Genomic DNA, 27,433 nt, shown 5'->3' with positions numbered 1-27,433 from the left:
TCTAGCTGTCCATAAGATTTGAAGCATGGGTCTCCAGCACCACATTTAAAAAGCGTCAATTCTTCATCTTTCCGCTGCTTTGATGGTCCATGTTTCTGCAGCATATAGGAAAATGGAGTGGATCAAACTCTTGGCGAGTTTTATTTTGGTATTGTTACTCACAACCCTGTTTTTACAGATTTTATAGAGCTTAAACATGGCACTTTTTCTTAGTTTATAAAAATTTACAAAAAATTACCAAATGAAAAACAAAATGTAATTATTCTTATTCTAAAACTTAGAGGTGAGGGTCAGTGCTATGCAAGCTCCTGACGTCACTGCGACCTGTGAAGATCTATTGTGACGGGTCGCCATGAATAGTTCTCGCCCTCCAAGCCCAGGTCTATACAGAGCCTGGCTACTGTGTGAAAGGCGAGAGTTCTCATTTTTCTAAATCTCCCCCTCCAAGCCAAGATTCATAAAGTATGGGGCTATTCGGTTGGAGGCGAGCTTTATAACACCTCAGGTTTAACCAGTGGTCCCCCGAGGATGAGGGTTCTTTTATAATGTAAAGCATCACATTCACATATAATGTGTATCGGTGTTTCCTTATCTGCACTGCAGAACCTACACCTAGGAGGTTCGGAAAGGTTTTTTCCAGTAAGGTGTTTGTTGAATCTACAGTGCCCTGTAACTAAATAAATATAATGTTTCCTGTACCTTAAGATCAAATAAGTCCAAAAACTCAATGAAGGATCGCCAATGAAAAGCTTGCACTGTGACTCTGCCAAAACACTATTGGGTGAGTCGTACGGGTCCTCAACATTGCACTGGATTATTGGTTTGCAGGTTTCATTTTCTTCCTGAGCTGCCATCCACGTGACTTGTAATGGAGGAACTAAGCACTGGAACCTTCCTCCTGAGAGCAACAAAAAAATTCCTTTTTCCTATGAGCGGTTAGTTTTAAATTACTGATATTTTTACTATAAATAATAATAATTGTTTTAATGCTTCAGTGGTATTTTTGGTTGGTTAAATTTGTAAGCAATATATTTACATAACAGTTTTTAGGTTCCCCTGCAAAAAAAAATATTGATAGTTATGAGGGTATTGCAGTATCACTGATGATACATATTTTTTGCTTTGAACATTTGCCGTTGAAATGAAAGAGTGATCTCATTTTCATTACACCATGACCCTTACGGCATATTTCTGGGAAGCTTCACGTCTAGATAACAATGAAAGTCCGTTAGAGAATGAAGGCATGGAAGGTAATTACCATACTTAAATTACATTCCGTGCCATTTAAATTGAAATGCTATTTTATTCACCCTGCAACATGTCTATTTAATTCTACGTCATTGACTTGGATACAATTATGTACAAATTTGGAATTTTTGTATACATATTTACAAATAAGTACATTCACGTTTGATATTAATTGATATTTTAAATATTAAAAACACACCCATGGGATATTTGCACCATACAGTCGCATTTTCTGATTCCTGCTCATCATCAGTGGTTCGATCTTCATCTACAGCAGACAGAAGGCTGGCCTCTATCTTCAGTACCTTGGTGTCTTCTGTAAAGGCCTCACACAAAATTGGGTGCGCCTCAGAGCTATAGCAAAGGTGAGGAGGCTCCACATTGGGGGAGTATTGAGTGGCACGGCGGCGGCGGTTAGTATCACCGTTATCCTGAAAATAACAATCCATTAATAATAACAAACTAGTGATTAGTGATAGTGCTATGAAGTCGAGAGATCCAGTTAATCCTTAGTTGGTGCTAGGCCTTGTAGTATAGTAGTAAGCAAATGCTGCAGATGATGTAAACACGAAGTATTTATCAAACCTACAAGTGTTTTTTCGTAGCAATATTTAGTCAATTTTATGGAATGTATTTAGAGCTTTCATGTACCAGGTATATCCAGATATTAAGTTCTGTTTGTATTTCATGCTATCAAAGCGCTGCGATCGGAGTTCTGCGCAAACATAGTACTTACCCTAAGCTATTGATAAAGAGTTGACGCCATTATGAGATAGCTAAGTGTCGTGTACGCTTCGTGGTTCTTGTTTGAAATACCCAATAAAATTTAAAAACCTCCCTGCTTGTGAGATAAGGTTTGTAATGCGTTTCCTTAATGCGAAGAACATTAAACCAGTTCACAATCGTCAATAGATTTGTGGGGTGTACGGAGAACATGTAATAAGTGATTCAATGGCAAGGAGATAGGTGAGACAGTTCAATGAAGGTTACTTTTGACGAATCAGTTTATCACTAATCAAAGAAATACAAACGGAACTTACAGCAGAGTAAGAAAAATAAGAAAAATTGCAGCAAATTGGTGAGTGTTAAGAATTCAAAGAATATAACTTAATTTTAAGCTGATGTTGGGTTTTATGGAACTCAAGAGATTAATTATAAATAATCTCAAATTTTTACAAGCGAAGTATTTTTGTGAAACATTACTAACATTTTTTTAATGATTTTTATGATATGGTGATAAATTATTTTCAGAATCTTACATCAACTGTGGCTTCGGGTTCAACATCCAAATCGGCTTCGTTTTCAAAGTCATAATTATCATAATTGACTTCCGGAGGGCTCTCGGAGGTAGAATATGACTCGAGGAATAAGAATCGAGCAACTGGAGGCTTCTCGCAGGCATACTGACAGTCTGACAGAAGTAATGAACCAACCTGTAATAACATGACAATTTGTAATATGGAACATAAATATGCCTACATAAAACAAAGATACAATAAAAATTAAACAGTTTGATCTGAAAATTAAATTGTTGTTATAAAAAAATAGCAAAGGTATTTTTGTACCCTACAGAAAAAAAATGGTTTATAAATTATTTGAAATAAAAATATACACATTAAAGGCTGTTTTTTATGCTCATGATACTACAATAATTGCGCAAGGTAAATCCTAGGAAGAAACTGCCATAAAAGCTGATAAATGTATAACAGTAATCAAAGATCGGAATCTCCTTTTTCTTAATTGCGCAAAAACTTTCTTCATAGGTACCTTTTTACAATTCTAAACCGTCAGCCCCTTCATCTAAGCTTGACACAATGTTTCAGAATAATACTGAAACCTTGATATATGTTATTACTGTGAAAAAATGAAAACTGAAAAGTCGATAAAATATTTGAGAGTAACGTTAGACTGTCACATAAAAGAACAAATCAAATTGAAAAAAAATGTTATCAAATTGAGGTATTTGACCTATGTTTTCAAACGTTTAACTAGTTATGTTCATCCAAACACTAGCAAAATAATTTATCATGCCTTTGTACAGTCTTCTCTTTCTTACAGAATGATTGGATGGAGAGGAGCCTGTAATAATCATACGTCATAAGTCCAAAAGAAACCGTACAAAAGACCGAGGCCTTGGGGTAATTTTTCATAAAAATTGCCCTATGTAAATCAGCCAAATGTTATTGTTATTATTAATATATATGTAGCTACAAAGTTGTCGCCGACCCTAACAGCTTCCATATGTGGAGAGACTGGAAACTCTCGGTCTCACAACGCTGCGGGAACGGCGAGAAAGGGGTGACCTGATAGAGACATATAAGATACTCAACAGTCACCATAGCTGCCCAAATTTGGATCCCATGTTCAAGCTAAAACAAGATGCTCGTCTTCGAGGCCACAGTCTCAGGCTGGAGAAAAGGAGATTCAATCTAAATCCACGGAAGCATTTCCTGAGCAATAGATGTTTGGAATAAGCTGCCACAAGAGCTGATCTCAATGTGTAGTCTCAATGGATTTAAAAATGGACTAGATTTGTTTCGGAAAAGTTAAAGTGCGCCAACAACTAACTTTTGTTTAAATAGTTTTAAGCATATCAGCTTTAAGCTGCTCGCTTAAAATTAATAATAACAATAATAATAATATCTACCTTTTCTTTATCCCAATGATTGCATGTTTTTTCTTCTGTGCACATTTCTTGGTAAACTGTAGCACCATTAGCATCACACATAAAGCTCACTGATGGTCTCCGTGGCTATAAAAAAATAAATTACCTATATAATACAATACTAGCATAAATACTTAGTCCTGTTTTCATATAAAATAGTTTTTGAATAGTTATCGATAGGCTCTTGTGCCCACGCAATTTTTTTTATCCCTTGAATAAAATAAAATATATCTTTGAATTGTGTATAGAATTCATCATATAATTAAGTGAATATTAAGGGTGCCAAAAACTCTTAATACAAAACAAGCATGATGTTTTTGTTTGTTACTTATGAAGCAAAATGTCAACCATAACGCGTACAAATCACACACCCGATAAAATAGTCATAATTCATAAAAGCAGAATTTCCAGGAGAGCCTAAAACTAAAATAACATGTTGTTTAAAAATCAGGTTTTTTACACCCTTTACATATTTAGATTTGTTATAAAAAATAATATTACATTTTTAAAATGAAATCTCAATTATCATGAGGGAAATAGTCAAAAGATGACATTGTTTGAGAATGGTCGCGCACAAAAATATGTTAGTTTTTGTCATTAAGCACTCAAATCGTAAAGTTAGAATTATGTGTATTTTTAGCGAGAGTATTTCAAAATAACTTATTATGCATACTAATCACATTTCTTTGAGTCATAACTCAAAAATATTAGATTCATAAATCTACCTAATTTATTAGAGATAATATATAGGCTTTCTTGTAATAATTTGTTAAAAAAACAGCGTAATAAATAGTGCCTAACAAGTTTTCGAAATCTTTTTTTAAAAATTAAATTTCTCGATTTTCACCTACCTCTAATGACTCTGCATATGGAACTGCCATGAGTAGTCCGTAAAACAGAGCAGCGCAGATCAAACAAACAGCAATCATAAATCGAAGGACTCCATTATTACTAGATTGGATGATGCTGGCATTTGGGTTGTCTGTTTTTCCATTTGCAATTGTGGTGTCACATCCACGACCAACGGAGAGTCTTAAAAAAAAACAACAAATCCTATAGCATAAGTTATAGTACCTATTTACGTATTTACCTTTTCAATATTGTAACATCATTTTATTTTTCATATTTCAAAAGCACACAAATTTTCAATTATTTTGTTTAAATTTTAAAAGATTTATTAATTCATTGGTACTATTAATAAAATATTGCCCACTAGGAGCCGAGCGCGAGCGGCCTGAATAAACCAAGAATTTGATTTATTATCAGCCTTCAAGTATACGTATGCACTTGACAGATTATGTATCGAGTTGTAAATTTTAATATAGCTACGCAATACCGGAATCTTTTTCTACAAGGTTCCGAAATAACACGGTACAAAAATTAAATAAAAAAAATATACTTATCATTAATTTAATAATACGTAATAGTAATAAAATGAGGAAGTTCAGCTTTTAAAAAAAAAACAATATACTATTATTCTTATTCTTAGTGGTGGGGGTCAGTGCTATACAAGCTCCTGACGTCACTGCGACCTGCGAAGATCTATTGTGACGGGTCCCCGTGAATAGTTCTCGCCCTGGGCATGGTGCCCAGGTTTATAAAGAGCCTGGCTACTGTGGGGAAGCGAGAGTTTACATTTTGCTAAATCTCCCCCTCCAAGCCAAGATCCATAAAGTATTGGGCTATTAGGTAAGGGGCGAGCTCTTTAACATCCTCAGGTTTAATCAGTGGTCCCCCGAAGATGAGGCTCCTTTTATAATGTAAAGCATATTTAAAATATAATTTTCATAAAATTTTCATCCGCAGGTTTCAGATTTTGAGCTTCATAAACATCAACAGATGAAAGAGTTGAAGGAATATAGATGTTCAAATATGGATAGAATGGTGAATGTTACACAGTGTGTAAAGTGGCCACTTAAACCAGCCAATATAGGTGGTTGGTCGATAGGTGGTTGCGAATTATGTGGGTATGCATTGTTCAAATTATTGTCACAACTTCAGCATCTTTTGTACCCTCAACAACTGTTCACTTCCCACCTTAGTATCTTTTGATCATCCGCCACAATAGGACCTCGTGTAGTGAATCACGCGTTTATTTTGTTGAACGTGTGCCGCATCATAGACTTTGTTTCCACCAACCACCAGTGTTGAACTCCAGATCGGGGGCCTGTCTTAGTGTTGGTGCCGCTCGCAATTGACCAGTCAGACCACCGCAATTCCATCAAGAACGAACCAGGTTAGTGGCAGCCATTCCTAATCCATCTCATTCGTTGAGGTTGTGACCGATTGACACTGCATACCGTATATCGAGAATATTCAAGTATTCAATTTAAATTGAAATACAGTCCACTCCGCTAAATAATATTGTAGGCGCCCTCCGCAATTTCTCGCCCCGCGTCCGCGTGGGAATTTGTTTTCCCCCCAATAGGTCATAAGCCCTGTAGATACCTAGACTTCTATATTACCTTCTCTAAAATATTCTTCATCTCTGTTGTAATACAATATTTGAGTTTGTCCAAATGTTTGTGGACAAAAGACTGGATTTCATCCCCTCGGGAGTCATTAAGATTAACAATATGAAGAAATATGGATGTTCAAACTTAGGCAAAATGGTGAATGTTACAGTGTGTAAAGTGGACACTTAAACCAGCCAATGACAGGTCATAAGCCCTAAAAATGCCTTGACTTCCATATTCCCTTATTTAAGGTATTCTCCATCCCTGTTGTAATTTGTTAATCTGTTGTAATATGTTAATAAAATGAATAGTCTATTCGCTACCTGTTATACGTTATGCCACGCATAAGCTGCACATTGAACTTAAAAGAAATAGTCTTTTTGCTGCTGGTTTTGTTGGTCTTGGTGAAAAACAGTGATCATAAACAGCGGCGGTTTTGCATTTAACCCCCTCAAGTAGGCGTGATAAATCCACGAGGCAGATTATTGTAAACCTCGCTGAAGTATCGAGTATTTTATTTTTTATTTTTTAACGCTCTAGTCTCAGTAATGTCAATTTTGCTAATGCTAATAAACATCACATACTTGTCAGCCAAAGGTCCAAATATAAGTGGTCCGAGTATGGCGAGGAAAGATGCGACGATAGATATAATACGCGCATCGTCAAATGTTAGTCCTACTGCTTTGATGTGGGCTGTCATAAATGGAAACAGGCAGCCGATACCTGGAAACAATAAACAATAAATATTGAGAATAATTCAACTTTTGACATTTTTGATTAATGAACCAGAAAACGTTTGCATTTTTATTCAAATCAGAGGGTGTAGGAACGATTTACTAATAATGAGGAAAGTTGACAACTTTAAGGCCCTGTACCTTCTTTGTCTTATCTGAATTATCAGAAAATATTTATGTATTATTTATATTCATATCTTTATATATATAATTCCTCTGTACGTGTGATGTCACTGAACTCCTTCTAAACGGCTAAACCGATTTACGTGCGGTTTTCAGAGAAATGTAGATCTTTGCCCTGTGCTTGTTTGTAGATATTAAAATCTTCAATCTAATGTGTAAAAAAGATGTAAAGAGCATAAATGTTTTATTCATCGATCTACCAGGGTTGAATTCGTGGAGAATGCATTCACAAAAAATGGAAAGATTTGTTTTTTTGTGTATATTTTTTTTTTGTTTTTGAATGTTTACAAACAGCATTTGTTTTTTATGGATCTCAATCAGATTCTTTCCTTAAATTCCTTATAATTTCTATCCATGTATATATTTTTACTAGATTTTTGGTAATACTAAAATAATATTAAATTCAATACATTTTTAAAAATCGTATTCCCACATAAGTACACCTATCTGTTGGTGAGAAGACCGGAGTTTGACGTTTGCAAAAAGAATGCTATATTTGAAAAAATATTTCTTTTATGTTTTGGAATATAACCATAAACAAGTATCTACTTAAATTTAATATTTGAATATTAACAATTTTTAGTTTTCGAATTTAATCACAACCAAGTACCTAGGTACCTACTTATCTATAAAAAGTATTTTTCCAAGGCAAGCCAACGTTCGGGCAGGACAAAGTCTGTCGGGTCAACTAATTTCGTATAATATCTAAAGGTAAAATCTAATATCTAATATTTTTCTATAAAGTATCACACACATTCAAGAAATAATATTAAACCAATTTAGCTAAATAAATGTAATCCATGAAATACAAACATAACTTCTGTTTTTAATTTTATTATATCATCGTTGCGCCGGTAATATCAACTAAGCGACATATAAAAAAAATAAGGAGATAATATTTTTTTGCACCACAACAGGCCAGGAGGCCCAATTACAGTGGTGAATTATATCACTGTATACCCAGGCTTGAGAAAAATTCCATTTTAATTTTTATGTTCTCACCGGGAATCGAACCCGGAACCTTCTGTGTGTGAGTCTTGACTACTACACCACGGAGGCCGCCAAATGTATCTTTTGATTTTGATGATGATGAGGCTGATATTTTTTAAGACAATGTACGTAAATTTAGGTCAAAAATCATAGAAATATTGAGAGAAGCAGATATTTAATGAAGTTTATTATTATATACATATTTTTCATATCTTATTTTTTAAATTTATTATTTTTAACATAATTTAAATTATTGTGATATTGTGAGTGAACGAGTGTCCTACACTAATATACAAAAAAATTGACAATATTTATGTACATACTGTTTGTTTACCCAATAAAATATTTATTTTTTTTATAAAAAGAAAAATGCGTAATTTTATTTTTGAAAATACATATAAATAGTATATTTTGTCGAAACAAAATTGTGTAATCTAAATGAGAAGTTAAAAATACCTTTAAAAAAGAATAATCACTAACATAGATTGCCGGCGAACGACGATAGATATTTAAAAAAATTATGGATTTTATTTTTGTAATTTCCTTATTTTTTATTACTATATTTTATTAGTTATTATTATATTTTGTTATTTATTATTTTAAAACAGGTATTTTTGTACCCAGTGAAGCTGCTATGAATAATTCTTTGTAATTGTACATGCCAAATTTGTTTTTGTTAACTACTACCTACTTTTAAGCTAAATTATATTATGTACTCGTATATTTTTTTTGCCAATAATGCCGTATTTCAGCACCGAAACTTTAAAATGTATTGCATTTGTGGTTTTGATAAGCATATATGTAAGAGTTAGCCGTTAGCCTATGGGTAGAATTATTTTATTTTTTATCAAAATATACAGCGCCCTTAAAGCGATCACTCACAATATCACAAAAACGACGCTGAAAAATGTTTAGTTATGATTACGTTGTAAAATATTTCACTATAAACTGACCTGCGAAAAATGTGAAAAGGACCCATTTTAGTGCCACCAGATTCTTGTTGAAGAACTGCCTCATTTTGAATTAGATTTTGCTCTCTTCATTGAAATATAAAATGTCTGTTTGGCAACACCAGGGTGGCCAGGGTGGGCGGTTGTCTAATCCAGGGTTGGGTGGTGGAAGGGCACGTAGGTGAAGGGTTAGGGGTCTCGTATGCTATCTCCCCATGCTGCCTTGGTAGATACCGTTAGTAATCTGTAAAAAAGAAAAAAAACTTTATTAGTGGCAACACTTTTATCAACTAATTTATCTAAAAGTTTCGTTACGGACGCCAACGGACTGAGAGTCCCTCGCTAGGGACTTTCACGAGCATCGACGGGGCCGAGGGTCCCTCGCTAGGGACTTGAGTGCCTAACTAGAATAACGAACTCGGTATGTGCAAGCAAAGCACTGCCCTTTCAATAAAGATTCGTATTTGTCACTTTCGGGTGGTCTTTTTTTTTTTTTTTTTTTTTTTTTTCCTCTTGTTCCCGTTATTCATTGCTTTGCTTATGCATACAAAGCTTTTTTCCTGGTAGGTATATTTTGCACAATAGTTATTTTTCACGGGTCTGAGTCAATTCCCTCATTAATTTTTTTCATTTTTGTAACTATGGCCTATGGGTGGTCTTTGCCATACCGAGGCATATAGAATTAAGCATAAAAAAAACCCCTATACGTGTCGGGAGACATATCTACAGGGCGAGCAGTGCTTGATCTCCCTCACCAATGTGACATTATAATTAATGAAACAGAATTTATATATAAATAATAAATATATAATAAATAAATATATAAAATAATAAATATATTCATATTATTATTTCATTTAAGTAGATATATATATATATATTTCATAAAACTTGGGCTGTATTTTTTGTGCGTATATAATAAATAATTTATAAAATAAATACCCCAATAGTGATCAAAAAGTTGGTGTTGAATATATTTTCCAAAAAGAATAAAAGTTTTTATCTACTAAAATGTATGAAATGTACATATTTTATTCAATGTATCGTACAGGCAACCAGAGATTCGAAGACACTCGGGTCGAAGACACAACTTTACTACACATATTGAAGGAGGGAAGTATTGAATAAAAAATGTCGGACATACGACGCAAGGCGGTCGGATGGGTTGAATGTTGAGTAACTGTTTAATTCAGAAGCTTCCAAAGCGGGACGGTTGGAATTAATGAGGTCTAAAAACTGGCGGAGAATAATGCATTTCGTCTTCGTAATTCTGAAGTTGCTACTGCTCCATTGAGCTCTGAAACTGGTTGACCGATCACTTGTTCTGGGATCATCAATCTTATAACAATGGCCTTATATTGCCTCTCATTGACTAAAGATCGGTTGATGCTGGGTTTTTGGTTTAAAGCACTTTCCGAATCAGTAATTAATTCGAAAATGAATTCGAATTAGTCATTTATTAATTAAATGTAAACATTGTACTTATACAAATAGAGTAATATTTTAATGTACCACGATAATGGTGTTTTTACATGTAAACCACACTGTGCAGGTAAATATGAATTATTCATTACCTACATATTATTATATTTAGTACTTACCTAGTGCCTACCTGGATAAATAAAGTCACGTACAAAAATATGTACATAGGTTGGTATATATTTATATAAAATATATACATTATACCAGCCCCAACTCCATGACACTACCTGCAATATAGTATGTGTTGAGTTGGGCGTTAAAACACATATCATGTTAACTATTTTGATAAAATTATAAATAAAGTTATCAATGAAATTTCTTGGTTTAGTTTGACTTTTTTATTATTTTGACCAACGAGCGCTTTCGCCTAAGTAGGCATCTTCAAGACTGGTGAATTGTTTACAACATTCACAGTTTTTATACTATTCTTAACATATTTTAGAGATAAGAAGATCAAATAAGTATTTTAACACTTTATATCCCGGAGCCGTGTAAACACGTGATTATATAACCACGCGTTGTGTCCCGGTCTCGTGTTTTCACGTGGTTTACCAGCTGTCTAATTAAGTGCATTTTATTGACATCGAGTGACTATTATGAGCGAATTATTTTTCGCTGCTGGTAAACTACGTGAAATCACGGGACCGGGACACATAGCGTGGTTATTATAATCACGTGTTTACCCGGCTCCGGGATACAAAGCACAAAAAAGGAGTGAGACCCTGTATATGTGCAAACATTGCAATGTGGCTCTTCATAAAGGCCAATGTTGGCAAAACTATCATACAAAAATATCTTGTTAAATTGTTTAAAATGAATTTGAGAAGTTTCAATTGATTTTACCCGGTTATTTCATAATAATGACACTTTTAAGAAACCCTTCACAAAGCATGAAATTTCACAAAAATGGGCCGGGCACAGGGTAAATTCTATGTGTATTCGGCCGGTGCTCCAAGAGAAAAGAACACATGGCGAAAAACAACAGAGTGGGAAATACACACTGTTGCTCAAAATAATATAAAAGTGAAACTAAACCAAGAAGTTTCATTGATAACTATATTTATAATTTTATCAAAATCATTATCAAGAAACCTAAACAAAAATCATCAATATTACATTTCATGTTATACATTGAAAGCCCCCCCCCCCCCTTATCCACTCACCCGGATCTATTTTAAAGGTCTTGTGGCCTCTTTTCAGATCCGCACATGGTAAAAACATTTTTTTTAGCTGTAATGAACGGTAAATTATTTAAAAAAAAAAATCTTTGTTTACAAAAGATTCGCGTATTTTTATTTTTTGAATTTAAATTTACTGCTTTCAATGTCCCTATCACCGTCAAAGCAACCTAAGTACATACTGTCAATTTGTCTGTCAACGACAATCAAATTTTCCCAATTCAGTATATATTTTCAAGTTCAAGTTTTTGGTCTTTCGTTTTTTTTAAATATATTGTATACTATTATTGTTTTGCCCTTGTTTGTCTTTGCTAAATAGTTTTATGTTCTTTTTGTTCAGTTTCTTGCATTTATGTTTTTTCATGTAACTGTTGTAATTGGCTTAGGCCGTATATATAATAAATAAATAAATATAATTCAGGCATGTTAGTTCATTAGCTCGTTAGTAAACCGGAAGAAATAAGTCCGATCGGGAGAGCCAGATCCATTACCAACCCTCCACTGGCCAAATAATTAAAACCTATTAAGCCCAAAAAAAGAAAATCATTGTTCATGTTATACAATCAAAAGTGGAAGCATATTAAAACATATGCAAATAAAATATAACATATATTATTATACGAATTATGACGAAATCGTTTTTTTAAGCCCTTATGAACCAGAATTAAAGATTGAATATACGTACATTTATTTATTAAACGTAAACAATCTTCGAAATTATTTATAATTACAGTAGGTATGGTAATTGTATGATTTACGCAGACACGGCAAGTGTGCCAGGAGTAAAAAAACCTAACACTGCTTGCTTCAATGCTTGCCTTTAGTATAGAAACACATCGACAGAGGTGGAAAGAATCCGACGTTGGCTCTAAAACTTCCTACGGCAAAGACAGCATTGGTAAGCAAATTACCGTGAGATACCTACATTGTGGTTAATCTGAGCGAGGATGTCACGGGTCACAGGCATCTAAATACATAGTTAGATATTATTTTGGACAAAAATATCATTAAAAATATCTCTTCTAACCAAAAACAAAGACGAACAATTTTGATCACTTTTTTTACTATAATCTATTGAATAGGTACGCGTAATATATTTTTGATTGTCAGTAGGCGCAAACTGTAAATAAATAGACATTATTTATTTCGTATTAATTAAAAATACTTGGACACTTCCACTTATATATTTGACCAATTAGCGCTTTCACCCTCTAATCAGACAGTCTGAAGATGCCCAGATGCCAGGGCGAAGAATCAGAGGCAGAGCTGCAGCTCGATGGATCGACCAGGTGGAAACACTGTCACGGGCGACCCTACATGGAGCTGTGGAGAGGGCGCAGAGCTGTGAAGGGTGGAGACGCATCGTCAATGGAATGGCTGGAGAGAGTACCAACGACCACGACCCTCAGAACTGAGGAAAGACGGAGAAAAAGTCACAATGGAAACGAGAATTGTAATAACTTTTCATGTACTGAAAATGGTATTATTTTTTAATAACCTAATCAGCTATTGTCTAAGGTCCAAAAAAATATCCTTTAATTGAATTAACTTTACTTTATGTGATCAATTCAAACTCAATAATTTATTATTTCCCGTACTCGCGCTTGACTTGACTTATTCTTCATATGATTGATGTAATATTTAGTAATCACTGTTTAAATAAAATAGGATAGAATTTATTAGTTAGTTATACCTTGGTAAAGAAGCTTGTGTAACTTTGAAACCGGTCGGTAGGAAAAATAAAAAAATAAGCGGTTAAAAACAAAGTCGTTATTTATTTATTTTATTACAATTATTTCCTTTAGGTAATCCGAGTGACCACTAAAGCGAAAAGCTCGGTAAGGTTAAAGCTCTCTGTAATTGTCTGAACGGTGGTTTTTTCTGAAAGGCTCTTTTTTGTAACATAAACCAGATCTTGAATGACGACTGCGGCTCTCTTCAGATAAAATAACAACGCATACATCTACTGTATGACGCGACATGCGATGCGACGCAATTTTTATTGCGTGTGCCTTGAATATAAACGTGAAGAAGAATACAAACATGTCGAAGTTGACTGAAGGAATATTGTATATAATATTATTACTAGTCGCTATTTCTTCATTGATCAGAATAATATTAATGGCCAGCTGGAATGTTAGATTGACGACCTTGCTTTAAAAGATTTACGATTAACTCAACCTTGTAGAAAAACAATCGCTTTTACCTAAATCGCAGAAACTGGGAACAATATTACGATTTGAAATAGAACTTGTTTTATGAAACAAGTTCTTAAACCTGTAACCTGTTCCTGAAGTTCTTAAGTGTCCTTAAACAAAACGACTTTTTTCTGTAATTACTGCATTCACATTTTGTCGTAATATTTATAAACAAAAAATATAAATTCACTTGACTCACACATGAAAGGCTCTGAGTTCGATTCTCGGTGAGAACAAAACAAAACAGGTTTTTCTCAAGCCTAGATGTTATGTGCAGTAATTCACCACTGTAATTAGGTCCGCTAGCCTGTTCTTCTGCAAAAAAATACTTCCATGTTTCCTTCTCTAAAATGCTACCTCTTGGTCCGCCTCGGTCAGTGCGTTTGACAATCATACAAGTGTCTCGGGTTCGATTCGACATGGTTGAAATATTTATTTAAAAATGTGTTTTTACACTGCAATATTAATAGTCCCTGGGCTGGCACCTGAAACGTTAGACAGGTCATTCCATCCGCATGTACCAAAAGTGATCAAGATACGCTGCGATTGGTGTACCAATGCAGTGTCCTATGCGCCGTTAGATGCGGAATGGGAATGATCGTGAAAGTGTTGTCTCTGTTGTCATATGTTCATATTTAATCAGCGGGCGGTTGTTCCGCGGATAGTGTTGCGGGCTTACGGATTAGAGGTCCAATGTTTGATCCCCGCTTAGCCACAACTTGATTACTACTACTACTACCATCCCGCCATTGCCCCGTAAGGATAGGCAGAGAGAATGGACCGCCACACACGTCTATCCTGGCATACATTCCTAGCTACTTCCACATTCATACATCTTTTCATACCCTTCGGTTCTGTCAGCTTTTGACATGACCAGACTTAAGATTTTGGTTTATCTAATCATACCACGTCTTCTTTGGTCGTCTTCGTCTCACGTTGCCGTTCATTTTCACCATATATACTTGTTTTACCATTCTTTCGTCATCCATTCGTTCTACATGACAAAACCATCTCGGAGAAACCTTTCTTAATCGTATCAATTATACTTGACTCAGATTTATACCCTCGCTTGATTTCATCATTCGTAACCCTGTCATACATTGTTTTCCCACAAATTCGTCTAAGAGATCGCATTTCAACCGCGCTCACTCACTTTTTAATAATGACTTATTTACAACTCGTTAAAAATGCCTCCTGAAATTGAAATATTTGGGCAGGTAAATCATAAAAACGTAAATATTTATTTGTCAAACCAAAAAATAAAAAAATATTTATAATTCCCTAGGGCCAGTGATGGGAAACATATGACACGCGTGTCAGAAGTGACACGCTAAGACATTTTGAGTGACACGCATAGTTTACGGACGATTTTCATCCAAGAACGAGCGATACTCTCTTTTGGCTCGTATATTTATATAACGACTAAAACTTATAAGTGTTTTCCTCGACTAAAAAAGTGTTTTCCACGACTATTTTGAGGAGGCCAGCACAACTACCCAAAATGGAATGGAGACTATAGACTATACATATAAGAACCAGTACATTCTTAAATCACTCATTACTTATTACTTGGGCAGTTTGGTAAAAGATACAATCAATTTAGATCTCTAGAACAAACAATTATATATCCGGATATAGAAGTCGACAGTATGAATTTAGGTAGTTTCGAATGGGTGCAATGGGATGATTTAGAGTTGCAACTTGCAGAATTTCAAGACAGTATATGGACTAAAGAGTTCGTTGACTTGCGGTCTAAACTCATAAATCTAGGAAGAAATGGTTCGGAAAATTAAGAAGCGTGCCTGTACGAACAGAATACTTTGAATGCTCGGAATTACCGAAAACACACGATTTTAAATATTTTAATATGTACATCAACCTTCTATTGAAGATTTGACAAATACAATTCAGCCACGAAAAATCACTAATGTAAATCATTGTATACATATTTTTAAAAAATATAAAAAAATTAAAAAGTTCAAAATTAAAACTTTTTATTACCAGGGGTGGTATTCTGGATCTTCTCTACCCCCTAGAGAGTGATTTCTTTGAAGATTATTATTTTTTTAATGCGACGACAATTTGCTGCATATAATGGCCACTCTGGTGATTAAACGTCAAATGATGTATAAAACTGCTTTAAAAACGAAAAAGAAACTAATACGGTTTGGTCAGTTTAACCTGATTAAGTGTTTTGAGTAATTCTTAAGGTCGCAACAATGTTCTAAATGAAAATCATCATGTTTGATTTCACGTGATAATATTTTTTGACGTTTAATCATCAATGTGGCCATATACGAGCATGAAGCAAAAATTAGCCGCATGGAAAAAATAAATATCCCCAAATCAACCACTCTTTAAAAGATGATTTATAATTGAACGTAGTTATGCAGAAAGCAGCCAATCCACAATTTAAAAAAAATAGATATTGGTGTTATAGGGTGCAGTAAGGTCAATTCTAAGTTCTGCTAAAAACAGCCAGACCGCTTTTATCTAAAAAAATTGCAATAATCACCTTTTGAAAATAGTTCCGATCACAAAAACGGTATTTCTCAATTTGCAGAAAACACCCCCAGCACTAAAAAAATCTTACTGTACTTAAAAAAATATTAAAACTGGTAAATACGTTATTAGGTGCTTGTTTATAGTATTTAAAAAAAAAACTAATCTATTCATTGTTTATCATAAGTCAAAAACATTCCAACTGTTGTGTACATTTTATTATTCACTATTTTCACAAATGTGCTATTATCTCAGTTTCATTTTTCTATGGATGGCTGCTTTCTATATAACAACGTTCAATTGCACCCCAGGGCTTCAAAAAATATCAATATTTCTAGATGTGATACGGCACCCGGATCAGGCCAGGTTTTTTTAGAATTTTGACACACGCGCGCCGAGTTAAAAAAGTTACCCATCACTGGCCCTAAGGGGTGAAATTCAGTCATTGTCTAAACACATTTGGATGAAGTCAAAATGTTGTATACATAATTATTTATCCGATAAATCTTTCTACGTTTAGGTCGAACCGATATTATTGAATCACGATTCGACAATCAATTTAAATTTTCAATAGATATTAGCTATCAAACTGTGTGATGGAGGACTGAGCAGCGCGTAATATTATGATATATTGTATGTGATTACGCCTATTATGGTGTGATGTTGTGGTCTGTTGTTGATGTTATTTCATTATAAACTACTTAGGTACTCTACTCTAACTACGATTTCCATGTGGCGAGTATTGCGTTGATATGCATTCGAGTGCGATAATTATATATTACGTATGTATAACTCAACGTCGATTTGTTTACAATCAAATTCATTGATGACCGCAAGCTCCACGCGATGGTAGGCATATTAATTTACATTGTAAATATTCGTAACAATTTATTGTAATTATTTATCCGTCAGTACCGCATCAGGACAAAACTATTTTTATTCGTACAATATAGTTTTTTTCGTAGTTTTCTGTATCCGCCCGGATGAATAATAAGTTAATAGAACCTTGGACAAGAAACCGAATTCAATGAAGAATTGAATGACAACGATGGTTAACCATCGTTAAATTTTAATTTAGCAAAAATAAAATTGGAATTAGTCAATTCTATTGTAAAAATGTATATTCCTCACATATTATTTTATCTCTAGCTAATTCCTTTCCCACATTTTCGACATCCTTTCAGTGCATTTTTTATGTTGTCGTTGTTTTTTTCCCATACACAGTCTTAATTTGATTTAAATGGCGTAATATGGTGTTTCACTCATATATATATTTGTGAAAAAATGTGATCAGATGCAGACAACTTTTCAAGCTTGTTAAATGAATTATTGTATAACAATTTGGGGAGTATCAAATGGGAATCTTTGTTTGATTTACTGCGACTTTATTAGCGACAACCTGCAAAATATCAAACATTACTCTTCTTGCTGTCAACCAGTTTATTAAGAGTTGTTGTGCAGATGTAGGTAAGAAAACATGTAAAAGAGAGAGAGAGTAATAAACGGTTCACTGGAAAACTGGCAAAGTCATAACTCTTCTTAGTTGGTAAATTAAGATTAATATAGCATAGTCACAAACTAATTATTTTGGTATTTAGTACACTTTGAATTTAAGTTTCTTTTACTTTACATAGGCAAATAATCGGCAATGTATTGTATTAGTAAGGAAGTGTTTTGATTTTGCCAATATTTAATGTAGCAGATGTTCAAAGACTAACTTGATCAATATAAAATTACAAATTTTGTAAAAAAACTTTGTGATATAAGTCGATTTATAAACAGCGCAAAAACATGGTAAAAATTCTCAACATTGCGAAAAATTCACTTGGCCAGTTTTCCTTGTATGCTCACGATATCTGGAAAAAAGATCGACGTCCTTCGGCGTCAAACCCAATAAAAAACGAAATAATGAATAGAATACCTATGCGTTAATATATTGTGTGACGCTAAAAAATAAATGTAGCTCCAGCCACAGCAGTTTTTAAGAATTTCGGTTAATATGACTGCTTATGTTGTTTTACATAGCCATCTCTTTTATTTCTGTTAAGAAAACAGTTTAAAATCAATAGAAACTCACATGGTTATATGACCACATTTCTGATTATCGTAGGCAACTGAAATGGCTCAAAATTAGACAGCGGAGAGACTACCACTCCCTCTCACTTCTGTTCAATGTACTTCATAGTCCTAACGCTCCTATATACCTGCGTGAAAAATTTCAACGCTTATCAGTTCATGGTTTACCTCTTCGTTCTTATTCTCAAGGCACTCTCTTAATACCCATCCACAATTCCTCTTTCTTCTCTAACTCATATAGTGTCCATGCGGCTCGACTGTGGAATCATCTCCCACCCACCATCAAAGATGTTACTACATTATCTCTGTTTAAATCACGTCTGAAAAAACATCTCCTTTCTCTTCCTTAATCTCTCCTCCTTTCCTTTTTCCTCTTTCCTCTTTTTTCCTTTTTCCCATTGAGTAATAGTTTTGATTTAAGGTAATTTATAAACAAATACGTTTTTTTCTATTTTTATATACTTTTAGCTTTTTGATATATTTTTTTTCTATTGAATATGTTCTGTAACTTGAATTATAAAAATAAAACTTTTATTTTATTGGTTGGTTGGAAGAAATTGCTATTTGGCAATAAGCCCGCCAATGTACAAATAACATTATGTACAAAAGTTAAATAAATAAAAAATATATGAATTGCTCAAAGACAGAACTCGATTTACTCAGTTTCACTTACAATGGAAATAGCCGCGTTTATTTTTTCAGTACATATATGTAGTGCGTTAGAAAATATTATTTACCTATTCCTACGATTATATTTTTTATTTCCTTTTTTAATTGCTATAAAATAATAAAGTACCTTCTAATCTTTTACAGAATATTTTATTTTTTCTTTCTTATATTACACAAAAATATTATACCTGTCTATTTATTATAGGAGCATAAAATTAATAAACATTTCTCCTATACCCACGAACAGGCCATGCCTTTGTGGGATTTTTTGTTTACTATTTTTACTGTTAATATGTATTTCATTGCTTTGTAATTATTCTTTATTTTTTTCATACTCTATTTTACCTGTTATGTATATTGTAAAAAAAACTAAATAATTAAAATAATAAGAAAAATATCATTAATATTTAAAACATAAACTTTGTGGTCAAACATTTTAATAAATAAAAATACAAATAAAAATATTAGGCTATTGTCGACTCTGGCAATCGAGCGGAGATTAGTCAGCTTTATGGTGTACTGGTTAGTGCGTTTGCCTGCCATAAATAAACAAAAATATATTTGAAAAATATATAGGGTTAAAGCACCAATGAATAACCGTTTAAGGTTCAGCTTGTAGTGAAATCCACATTAAAGGTATAAATTTCATTATTTAAGCGTACAAAATAAAAGAAAACAATAAAAATCACATTAATTTTATAATTATAACGAGTATTACAATTATAATTAATATAACTCTAAAAAAATAGTAAAATCACCAGTGAATGACCACTACTACCCCAATAAAAATAATACTCAGATTTAGTTACATCATAACATTATAAAAAACCCTAACACATTAGAATGTGGATATATTCAAATAATTGCATAAGAAATAGCATCAAATAAAACACTTACAACACCTTTCCTTATAAAAATACTATCAATCTCAGAACAATAACGGGAAGACGCACTATTGCCTTTTGACAACTCACAGTTCAAAACTGATAGATTTATTTCTTACCAAAAGATGTGTCCGCCTACTGCTTTTGTCATAGTTTCTAGTGTTAAAAGTTTTTTGACTGGACACATGTAGCAATTCTTATTATATTGTGTTTTATTAACCAATGGTCATTTACTGGGGGGTGGTCATTTATTGGTGCTTTGACCCTAATATAATAAGAATCAATCCACCGTACGAATTTGCCGTACTCAATACGATACGATTGTAATCGTATGAAATGGGCCAAATAGAATTTGTGCAGTTTTGAGGCGGCACTTTTGATGTTTGATCTCTAGAATACTACCAACTCTTGGACCAGGAATACGCCGTCTCTGTGTTGACGCATAGTAATTGGTGCATTTATAATTTAAATAATACAATCCTGCTCTGTATTTTTGTGCCTTTAGACGTAATGTATGTAACTGGGGGTTCGAGTGACCGGTTATAGCGGCGCCTTTGAAAGTAATGCTTATAATGTGGGTGATATAATTACATATAGGTGCGCGTACATATAAAATGTAAATTGTGACCGCAGATTGATCACTGTTATAGCAGCCAAAATTTTATTTAAAAAACAAATAACCTGCCATGTTTCATATTAAAATTAGCATCTGGATAACATAAATCTGCATAATCAAGGAGTGAAAGAAGTAAGCTCTGGACTAATGTTGCTTAACATCAATAGGCAAGAAATTCTGCGATCTTTTAAGTGAGTGCAAACTGCTATAAAGTTGACGATTTACTTCGTTGACCTGATCGTGCCACCTTAAATGCTTATGTATGGTGATACCTAAGTTTTTGACTGAAGTCACAAATGGAATTTCTGTGACATTTATTTTCAAAATAGGAAGTGTGGAATAATCCACTTTTTAATACATTTTTTTTACTACCAACTAGTAGAGTTGAGGCGTATAAAATAAAAAATAAAAAAATAAAAAAATAAAAAAACTAGTAGAGTTTGAGTTTTTATTGTATTTATAAAAAAGTCCACTCTATTTTGTTCACGAAGAGATATCCTCGAGTGCAAGTGACATTACTTTATGTGCTAATAATGCGAATGAGAGAACACATGAGAATTGGACCTCTCGGATTAAACTACGCCGTGGTGGACATTTGACCGACATTATCTTTAAAACATCGAATATTATTTAACATGACATAAAAATATTCGTTTTATGTAAAAATATTCGTTTTATGTAAAATTAAATTTGTTTTATTTTTTAAGTTCAAAGATTATTAATTAAATTAATATTATTAAATGCCCCTTTACTTATCTTTTCTGCTGTGTCAATCAATGTTTACGCGTGTACAATAAAATTTAAGAGAAATTAACTAATTGGTTTAAAAAAAAAACTTGTATTTGTGTTATGATTATATTTTTCGCGATCTGGCAACATTACGCGGTGACTTTACGCATGCGCGCGGTGAAAGTGGGGTAAAGTGGGGGGTTTTTCGGACATAGTCCGATGTATTCAATATGATTCTAAGCTCCTTCTGGACTATTCTTAATTCTATGACCTCCTACCTACTTGTGTATTTGCCACCATGGAACCCCACCCTGAAATTCTTCCCTAAAGTTTCAGTCCTGAAAACTTGACGAATATTTTTATCTTGTTTTGGATGTTTGATTTTATGATTTGTAAATTTACGAAATATGTAGCATTATTTTTAACGTTACACTTTTTCTAACGTTTCGGATCAATACTGACGAGGTTACCTATGTCTGAAAGAAGTAAAAAAAAAAAACAAATAGTGTAAGTAGCTCAAATAAATCCTACGTAATAATTGTGATTTAGCCAATTGCTTATTAATCAACAAGTCGCGCTCAGTGATTAATTGTAGGATTATATCTTTGATAGGCGGACATAAGAGTAAAACTGTATTTTTGTTCATTTTGTGATTTATATGCGAAAATGTTCCTAGTACATGCCTGCATCTAACAGTACACTTCTATGACTACTCAAAACATAAATAAACTTTAATTGGTGTCCTGACGAAGAGAAGGCTACGTCTCGAAACCGGTAGACATAGAAAAGTCAGTAAGTGGTTATATACAATTATTTGATAACATTTAGTAAAATGTTTGACCACGAAGTTAATGCTTTAAATATTAATAATATATAAATAAACTACTTTGTGCGTATTAAACTGTGGTTTTAATAAAATAAGTATGCGCATTTGTGTCACATTTTCAGTGGCACAAATAGTACAAGATGGTCTCAGTAATATAAGTAGACTCATTTCTATCGTTCATTGAGTAGTACAAATAGTATTAGTTAGTTTTAGAAGTATATTATTCATTCAGTGTGTATCAGTTAAATTTTAAAATAAAATGTTTTTTTTATAGAATACGGTTTTGAAATTTAACATACTTTTAAGAAATACAATTTATAACATTTCTTGATTTAAACTTTAACAAAAAGGTTTCAAACTTTTTACCAAGCTCTTTCTTGTACCATTTTTAATATAATTAAAAGTTTTAAGCATTTATTTTTTATACTTACACACCCACACACACGCACCCTCTCCCTCATTCATTTCTACACGCACATGAACCCTCTCCCTTATTCATTCACGCATACACACATTCACATGAATACAAACGTCACACACATACAATTACGTAAACTATTTTCTATAAAATAGTTTCCCTCTCTGTTGAAATAAATTTAAATATGAACAACTCCCTAGGGATGAAATCCAGCCAGTCTGCAAGCATTTGGACATAATCAAACATTGTTATTTTCTTTTATATTATGTGTCATTAGATTTACAGTGGATTTTTTTAATTGGCTCTAGTAGAGTTAATATATTTTTACTTATTTTGTTTATGTAATAGCTGTAAAAATATTTAAAAAATTAAATAAATAAGTAGACTCATTTCTGTCCCATCTTTAATGCATCAAGTAGTATATCTGAAATATTTCTGTTATTTGTACAAATTACTTGAATGTTGTTACACAAATAAAATTATCTGTAAATAATAACCCATTTTGCAAAATATGAGTTTGTAGCTAAATAATTGGGTTCATAATAACGTTTTTTTGCTCATCAGAAAAGTTGCACTTTTGCAGTTATACTTCTATGATATTGTCTAACCAATTTATTTGGCGATAACACATTCTGTGTGACTTGAAACTATCATTTGGCTCTTGAATAAAACATGTATTCATTGTAACACTATATCCTCGTAATTAATTACAGTAGCTAAATCAGCATACGGGAGAGGTCAGGTAAATAAAATAACAATTTTGTCGTCTCCAAATGTGAGGTAGGAAATGAGAACACGTGGCACGCCCGCTATGCCGTGGCTTAATATGATTATAAAATACGCTTTTCAGTATCACGTCTGAAGTCAGCTTCAATGCTGTATGTAGTGTGTAGTACTGTAGTGTGTATGTATATGCAAGTACACGGGGAAGCGTCTGAGATGAATTCTATGTAAATTAACTCTGCCCCGGAAACAATAGCCTTCTAATTATGTACACTTTGATGAAATAACGGACAATGCCCATACAATATATTGTGTTATATAAATATGTAGATTATATAAATAGGTAGAAATTTATATATTTATTTATTCATTCAAAATTATACTAGTTTAAATATGAATGAACTTATTAAGGCTTTTTAGGCTATGCCCGTGTCAAGCCATAATAATTAACAATAAAAATACACAGTAAAATTAATTAGAATAAATTATAATGACATGTGATGCAATAGAATAGCAATCTAAAAAAAAGGGTATAAGTAATAAATAATAAAATTTCAAAGAATGCAATGCAAAAAAGATAATCAGAAATAATTTTTAAAATGTAAATTATACAAATTAGGATTCACACATGATCAAATATACAAAATAATGGCATCATTAAAATCAACAAAATAATAGTAAAATAAAGTAATATTTATAAGAACAAAATAAGAGTATCATTAAATCACCAGAAAAATAATGTATATAAAAAAACATCATTGAAATGAAAATTGATATATGTTTTCTAGAAACTCACTCAATAATGTAGTAAGAAATATGAGTAATAAATAATATACCAAATTATAGTATGTACTTAATAAAATAATACAAAAATACATAATGAAAAAACATAAAAATATCACGATATATAAAAAGTAAATAAAAGTAAAAGTATGGAAGGAAAGCAGATTTGTAAATTTTTGCTAATCGCTAATTTCGAACTTTAAAAAAATTGACAACCTCGTCCTTATCGATGTGCAGCAACCAGCTGCAAACATTTTTCTTAAATACATTGGCACTTGTGGAGTTCTTTGTGGCTGCGGGAAGTTGATTAAAAAGTTTTGGAGGAAGGAAGGTAAAGTTTCTTTGGGCTAGCTTCAAGTGAGTGGTTGGGCCAAGCTGTGTCCTGACTTTATCGACAGATTTCCAGAACTTCACCATCTAGAACTTTACAATTTTCAAACAGTTCTTTTGAAGGATAGCGAAAAGGTACTTTTTTTATTGTTCTATTCACGAGTTTTTGTACTTTAAAAACTGAATCTAATACGCTAGCCGCACTACCCCCCCATCCAATAATTCCATAAGTTGCTGTAGATTGGAAAAAAGAGATGTAAACACTTTTAAGTAATGACCGATCGATTATGTCACGAAGCTTTTTAAAAATAAAATTATTTTTTCTTAGTTTAGATGTAATATAATTTACGTGGGAATTCCAGCTTAGGAATTAATCAATATAAACTCATAAGTATTTGATATTATCACACATTTCAATATTGATGCAAATGCAGGGAATATAGAGTCCGGGACACGTATGAATAACCAGTACATTGTCGATTTGGATCGGACGTAGGAATATTTTATTTATTTACTTATTATCCATATATTTTAATTCTTGTTCCCCGCAATACAGTTTACATATAAATTACAAGGTATTATAAAGGTACTCATCTAATAAAGGTTTTTTTTAAAGCATCGAATGACATTATGCTGTATAAAGATAAAATACCCAATAAAAGTAGGTAGGTACATAATTAAATGTGTTTAAAAATTATGACGGCCTCGTGGTGTAATGGTCAGCGCATTTACCTACCATGCAAGAGGTCTCGGGTTCGATTCCCGACAGGGTTAATATGAAATATTTATTTAATAAGGGTGTTTTTCACACTAAAATATTTCATAGTCCCTGGACTGGTACTTGAAGCCTAAGACTGATCATCTTACCTTCATGTAACAAAAATGATCAAGATATGCTGCGATTGGTGCACCAATGCAGTTCCCTATGCACCATTAGGTGCGGATAGGGAATGATGATGATGATGATGATGAAAAATTATAACAGTTTTAGGGGAAAAAAGTTTAGAGTAGGTGTTTTTTGAGTGTAGGTAAGCAAAATAGAAAAAGTTGGAATGATTTTTACAGCATTTGAATAACTTAAATTATCCTGATTTGATCGTCGTAAGAATGTTTAATTTAAAAACTGACAATAAATAATAGGATAGATGATTATATGATATAAATTGTATAATATGAATTATGATGCATATCGTATTTGCGAGTACAATGTGGTTAATTATTGTACTATTGCAAATTTCCGTCAAAAAAGTCATTATCGTGATTCAGGGTTTTTTAACGATTCGTAACGAGAAAATTCATATGTTTACATGTAAAACAGCCATTAACCTCCAGAATTTCATAGCTCCTGTCTGGCGAGCTTCATATTTGCATTTCCTGGGTTAGCTACATTTCCCCACCCTGTTTTAATGTCCGTTTATAGATTTTTTAATGGTTTCATTATGTCTCATACTAATAATTTTATGCGCATAGATTACTTTTCTGTAACGGACATTCTGATAAAAAATTGCAACAGCTTTTATTTTCCTTATCTAAGCCAATATTAATACAACCTTTGGTCAAAGAAGATTGGCCTACTACTCGGTTGAAGTGTACAATCTACTTCCATTTTCCATAAGTACAATTAGTAAGTACTCACAATATAAAATTTCTATTAAAAAATGGATAGTGGAGGTGGGTTGCGCACGGATCGATGAGTGGATCAAGCCAACAAGGTAAAATGTGCGTACTGTTTGTGAAATTTGGTCTATAGGTTGTAAATATAAATTGGTTAAGTTTTTTATGATTAATTATTATTTTGGTTTATAGTACTTATAATGTTAATTACAATTAGGTTAATTAGATTAATAACGTTTTTTTTTTTTTATTATTATGTTAACTTTGTTACATAACTAATTTAAGGCATGTTTCACTTTTTGTAAAATGTTTCCCTCGGTACGGGACACCCCAGTGAGGGAACATTATTCTGTATACAAAAAAAAATACAAATATTGTAAAAGTATAATAAATAAATATTATGATATTAATCCAATCATTGAGATAATTTGCTATAGTTACGGTTCTATTATTTTTTAAATATCAAAATACTTATTAATTTAAATTATTAAACAAAAAAATACATACGATGTTCCAAAATTCAAATTTTTAAATTTATATTTTTAAAAATTTTTTTATTCGGATAAGCAACAGCTACAATTTTCACATATAAAAAATAAAACAAATAACAAATAAGCCAATTACAGGTTTTCACAAATAGAACCACAGTATGTTAACAAATATTCTCAAACATAAAATAAACACTTATCTTAATAAAAAAAAACAAACACCACAAATTATTTCGAAAGCAAACGCCGCACGTCATTATGATTATTCGCAAATAAGAATAAAAGAGATATAAAAATGGAAATACTTTCGTGGTAGATAAATAATGTTGAATTGTAAGTAAGTAATAATAATATAATAAAGCGAGCGTTTGCTTTCGGAAACAGGGGTTACCAACCCATTAAGAACAATCGTTGATAGTAATACGAGTACATAAAAGATAAATATGGAAATCTCAGTAAATGCAAGCGAAATAAATGATAATAAACGTATCAAAGAAACTTGTTTAAATCGGTCTCAGTGTTTAAAATGTAGATACTTGAGGTATCATTCAATCTTGCATGAGTTTTGGCATATTTCACCCAATCACACTTATATCCCTTCTTGTGATTCAACTTGGATTTGGTCATAGTAAGGAGTTTCTTGGTCAACGGAGTCAAATGGTCATTTACATATATTCGATTGGTTGTGTGG

At 32.7% G+C, this 27,433-nt stretch overlaps 1 protein-coding gene across 1 annotated transcript in view; it reads right to left on the bottom strand.

The window, feature by feature from the left end:
- Nucleotides 1–27,433, bottom strand: part of SP1173 (major facilitator superfamily domain-containing protein SP1173) — a 116,326-nt gene that overhangs the window by 8,481 nt on the left and 80,412 nt on the right. Inside the window, exons 3-9 of the mRNA XM_088235508.1 lie at nt 9,230–9,470; nt 6,954–7,092; nt 4,765–4,945; nt 3,896–4,000; nt 2,508–2,681; nt 1,448–1,679; nt 700–898 (exon numbers count right to left, since the gene is read on the bottom strand). Of these exons, the coding sequence (XP_088091634.1) occupies nt 700–898; nt 1,448–1,679; nt 2,508–2,681; nt 3,896–4,000; nt 4,765–4,945; nt 6,954–7,092; nt 9,230–9,293 (1,094 nt within the window). The 5' untranslated portion in view covers nt 9,294–9,470. The remainder of the gene's footprint in view (nt 1–699; nt 899–1,447; nt 1,680–2,507; nt 2,682–3,895; nt 4,001–4,764; nt 4,946–6,953; nt 7,093–9,229; nt 9,471–27,433) is intronic.

The sequence above is a fragment of the Micrasema longulum genome, unplaced genomic scaffold (genome assembly GCF_059751315.1).
Source record: "Micrasema longulum isolate JH-2025_06_02 unplaced genomic scaffold, ASM5975131v1 h1tg001384l, whole genome shotgun sequence".
Lineage (NCBI taxonomy): Eukaryota > Metazoa > Arthropoda > Insecta > Trichoptera > Brachycentridae > Micrasema > Micrasema longulum.
This window is presented reverse-complemented; position numbering and strand designations above follow the sequence as displayed.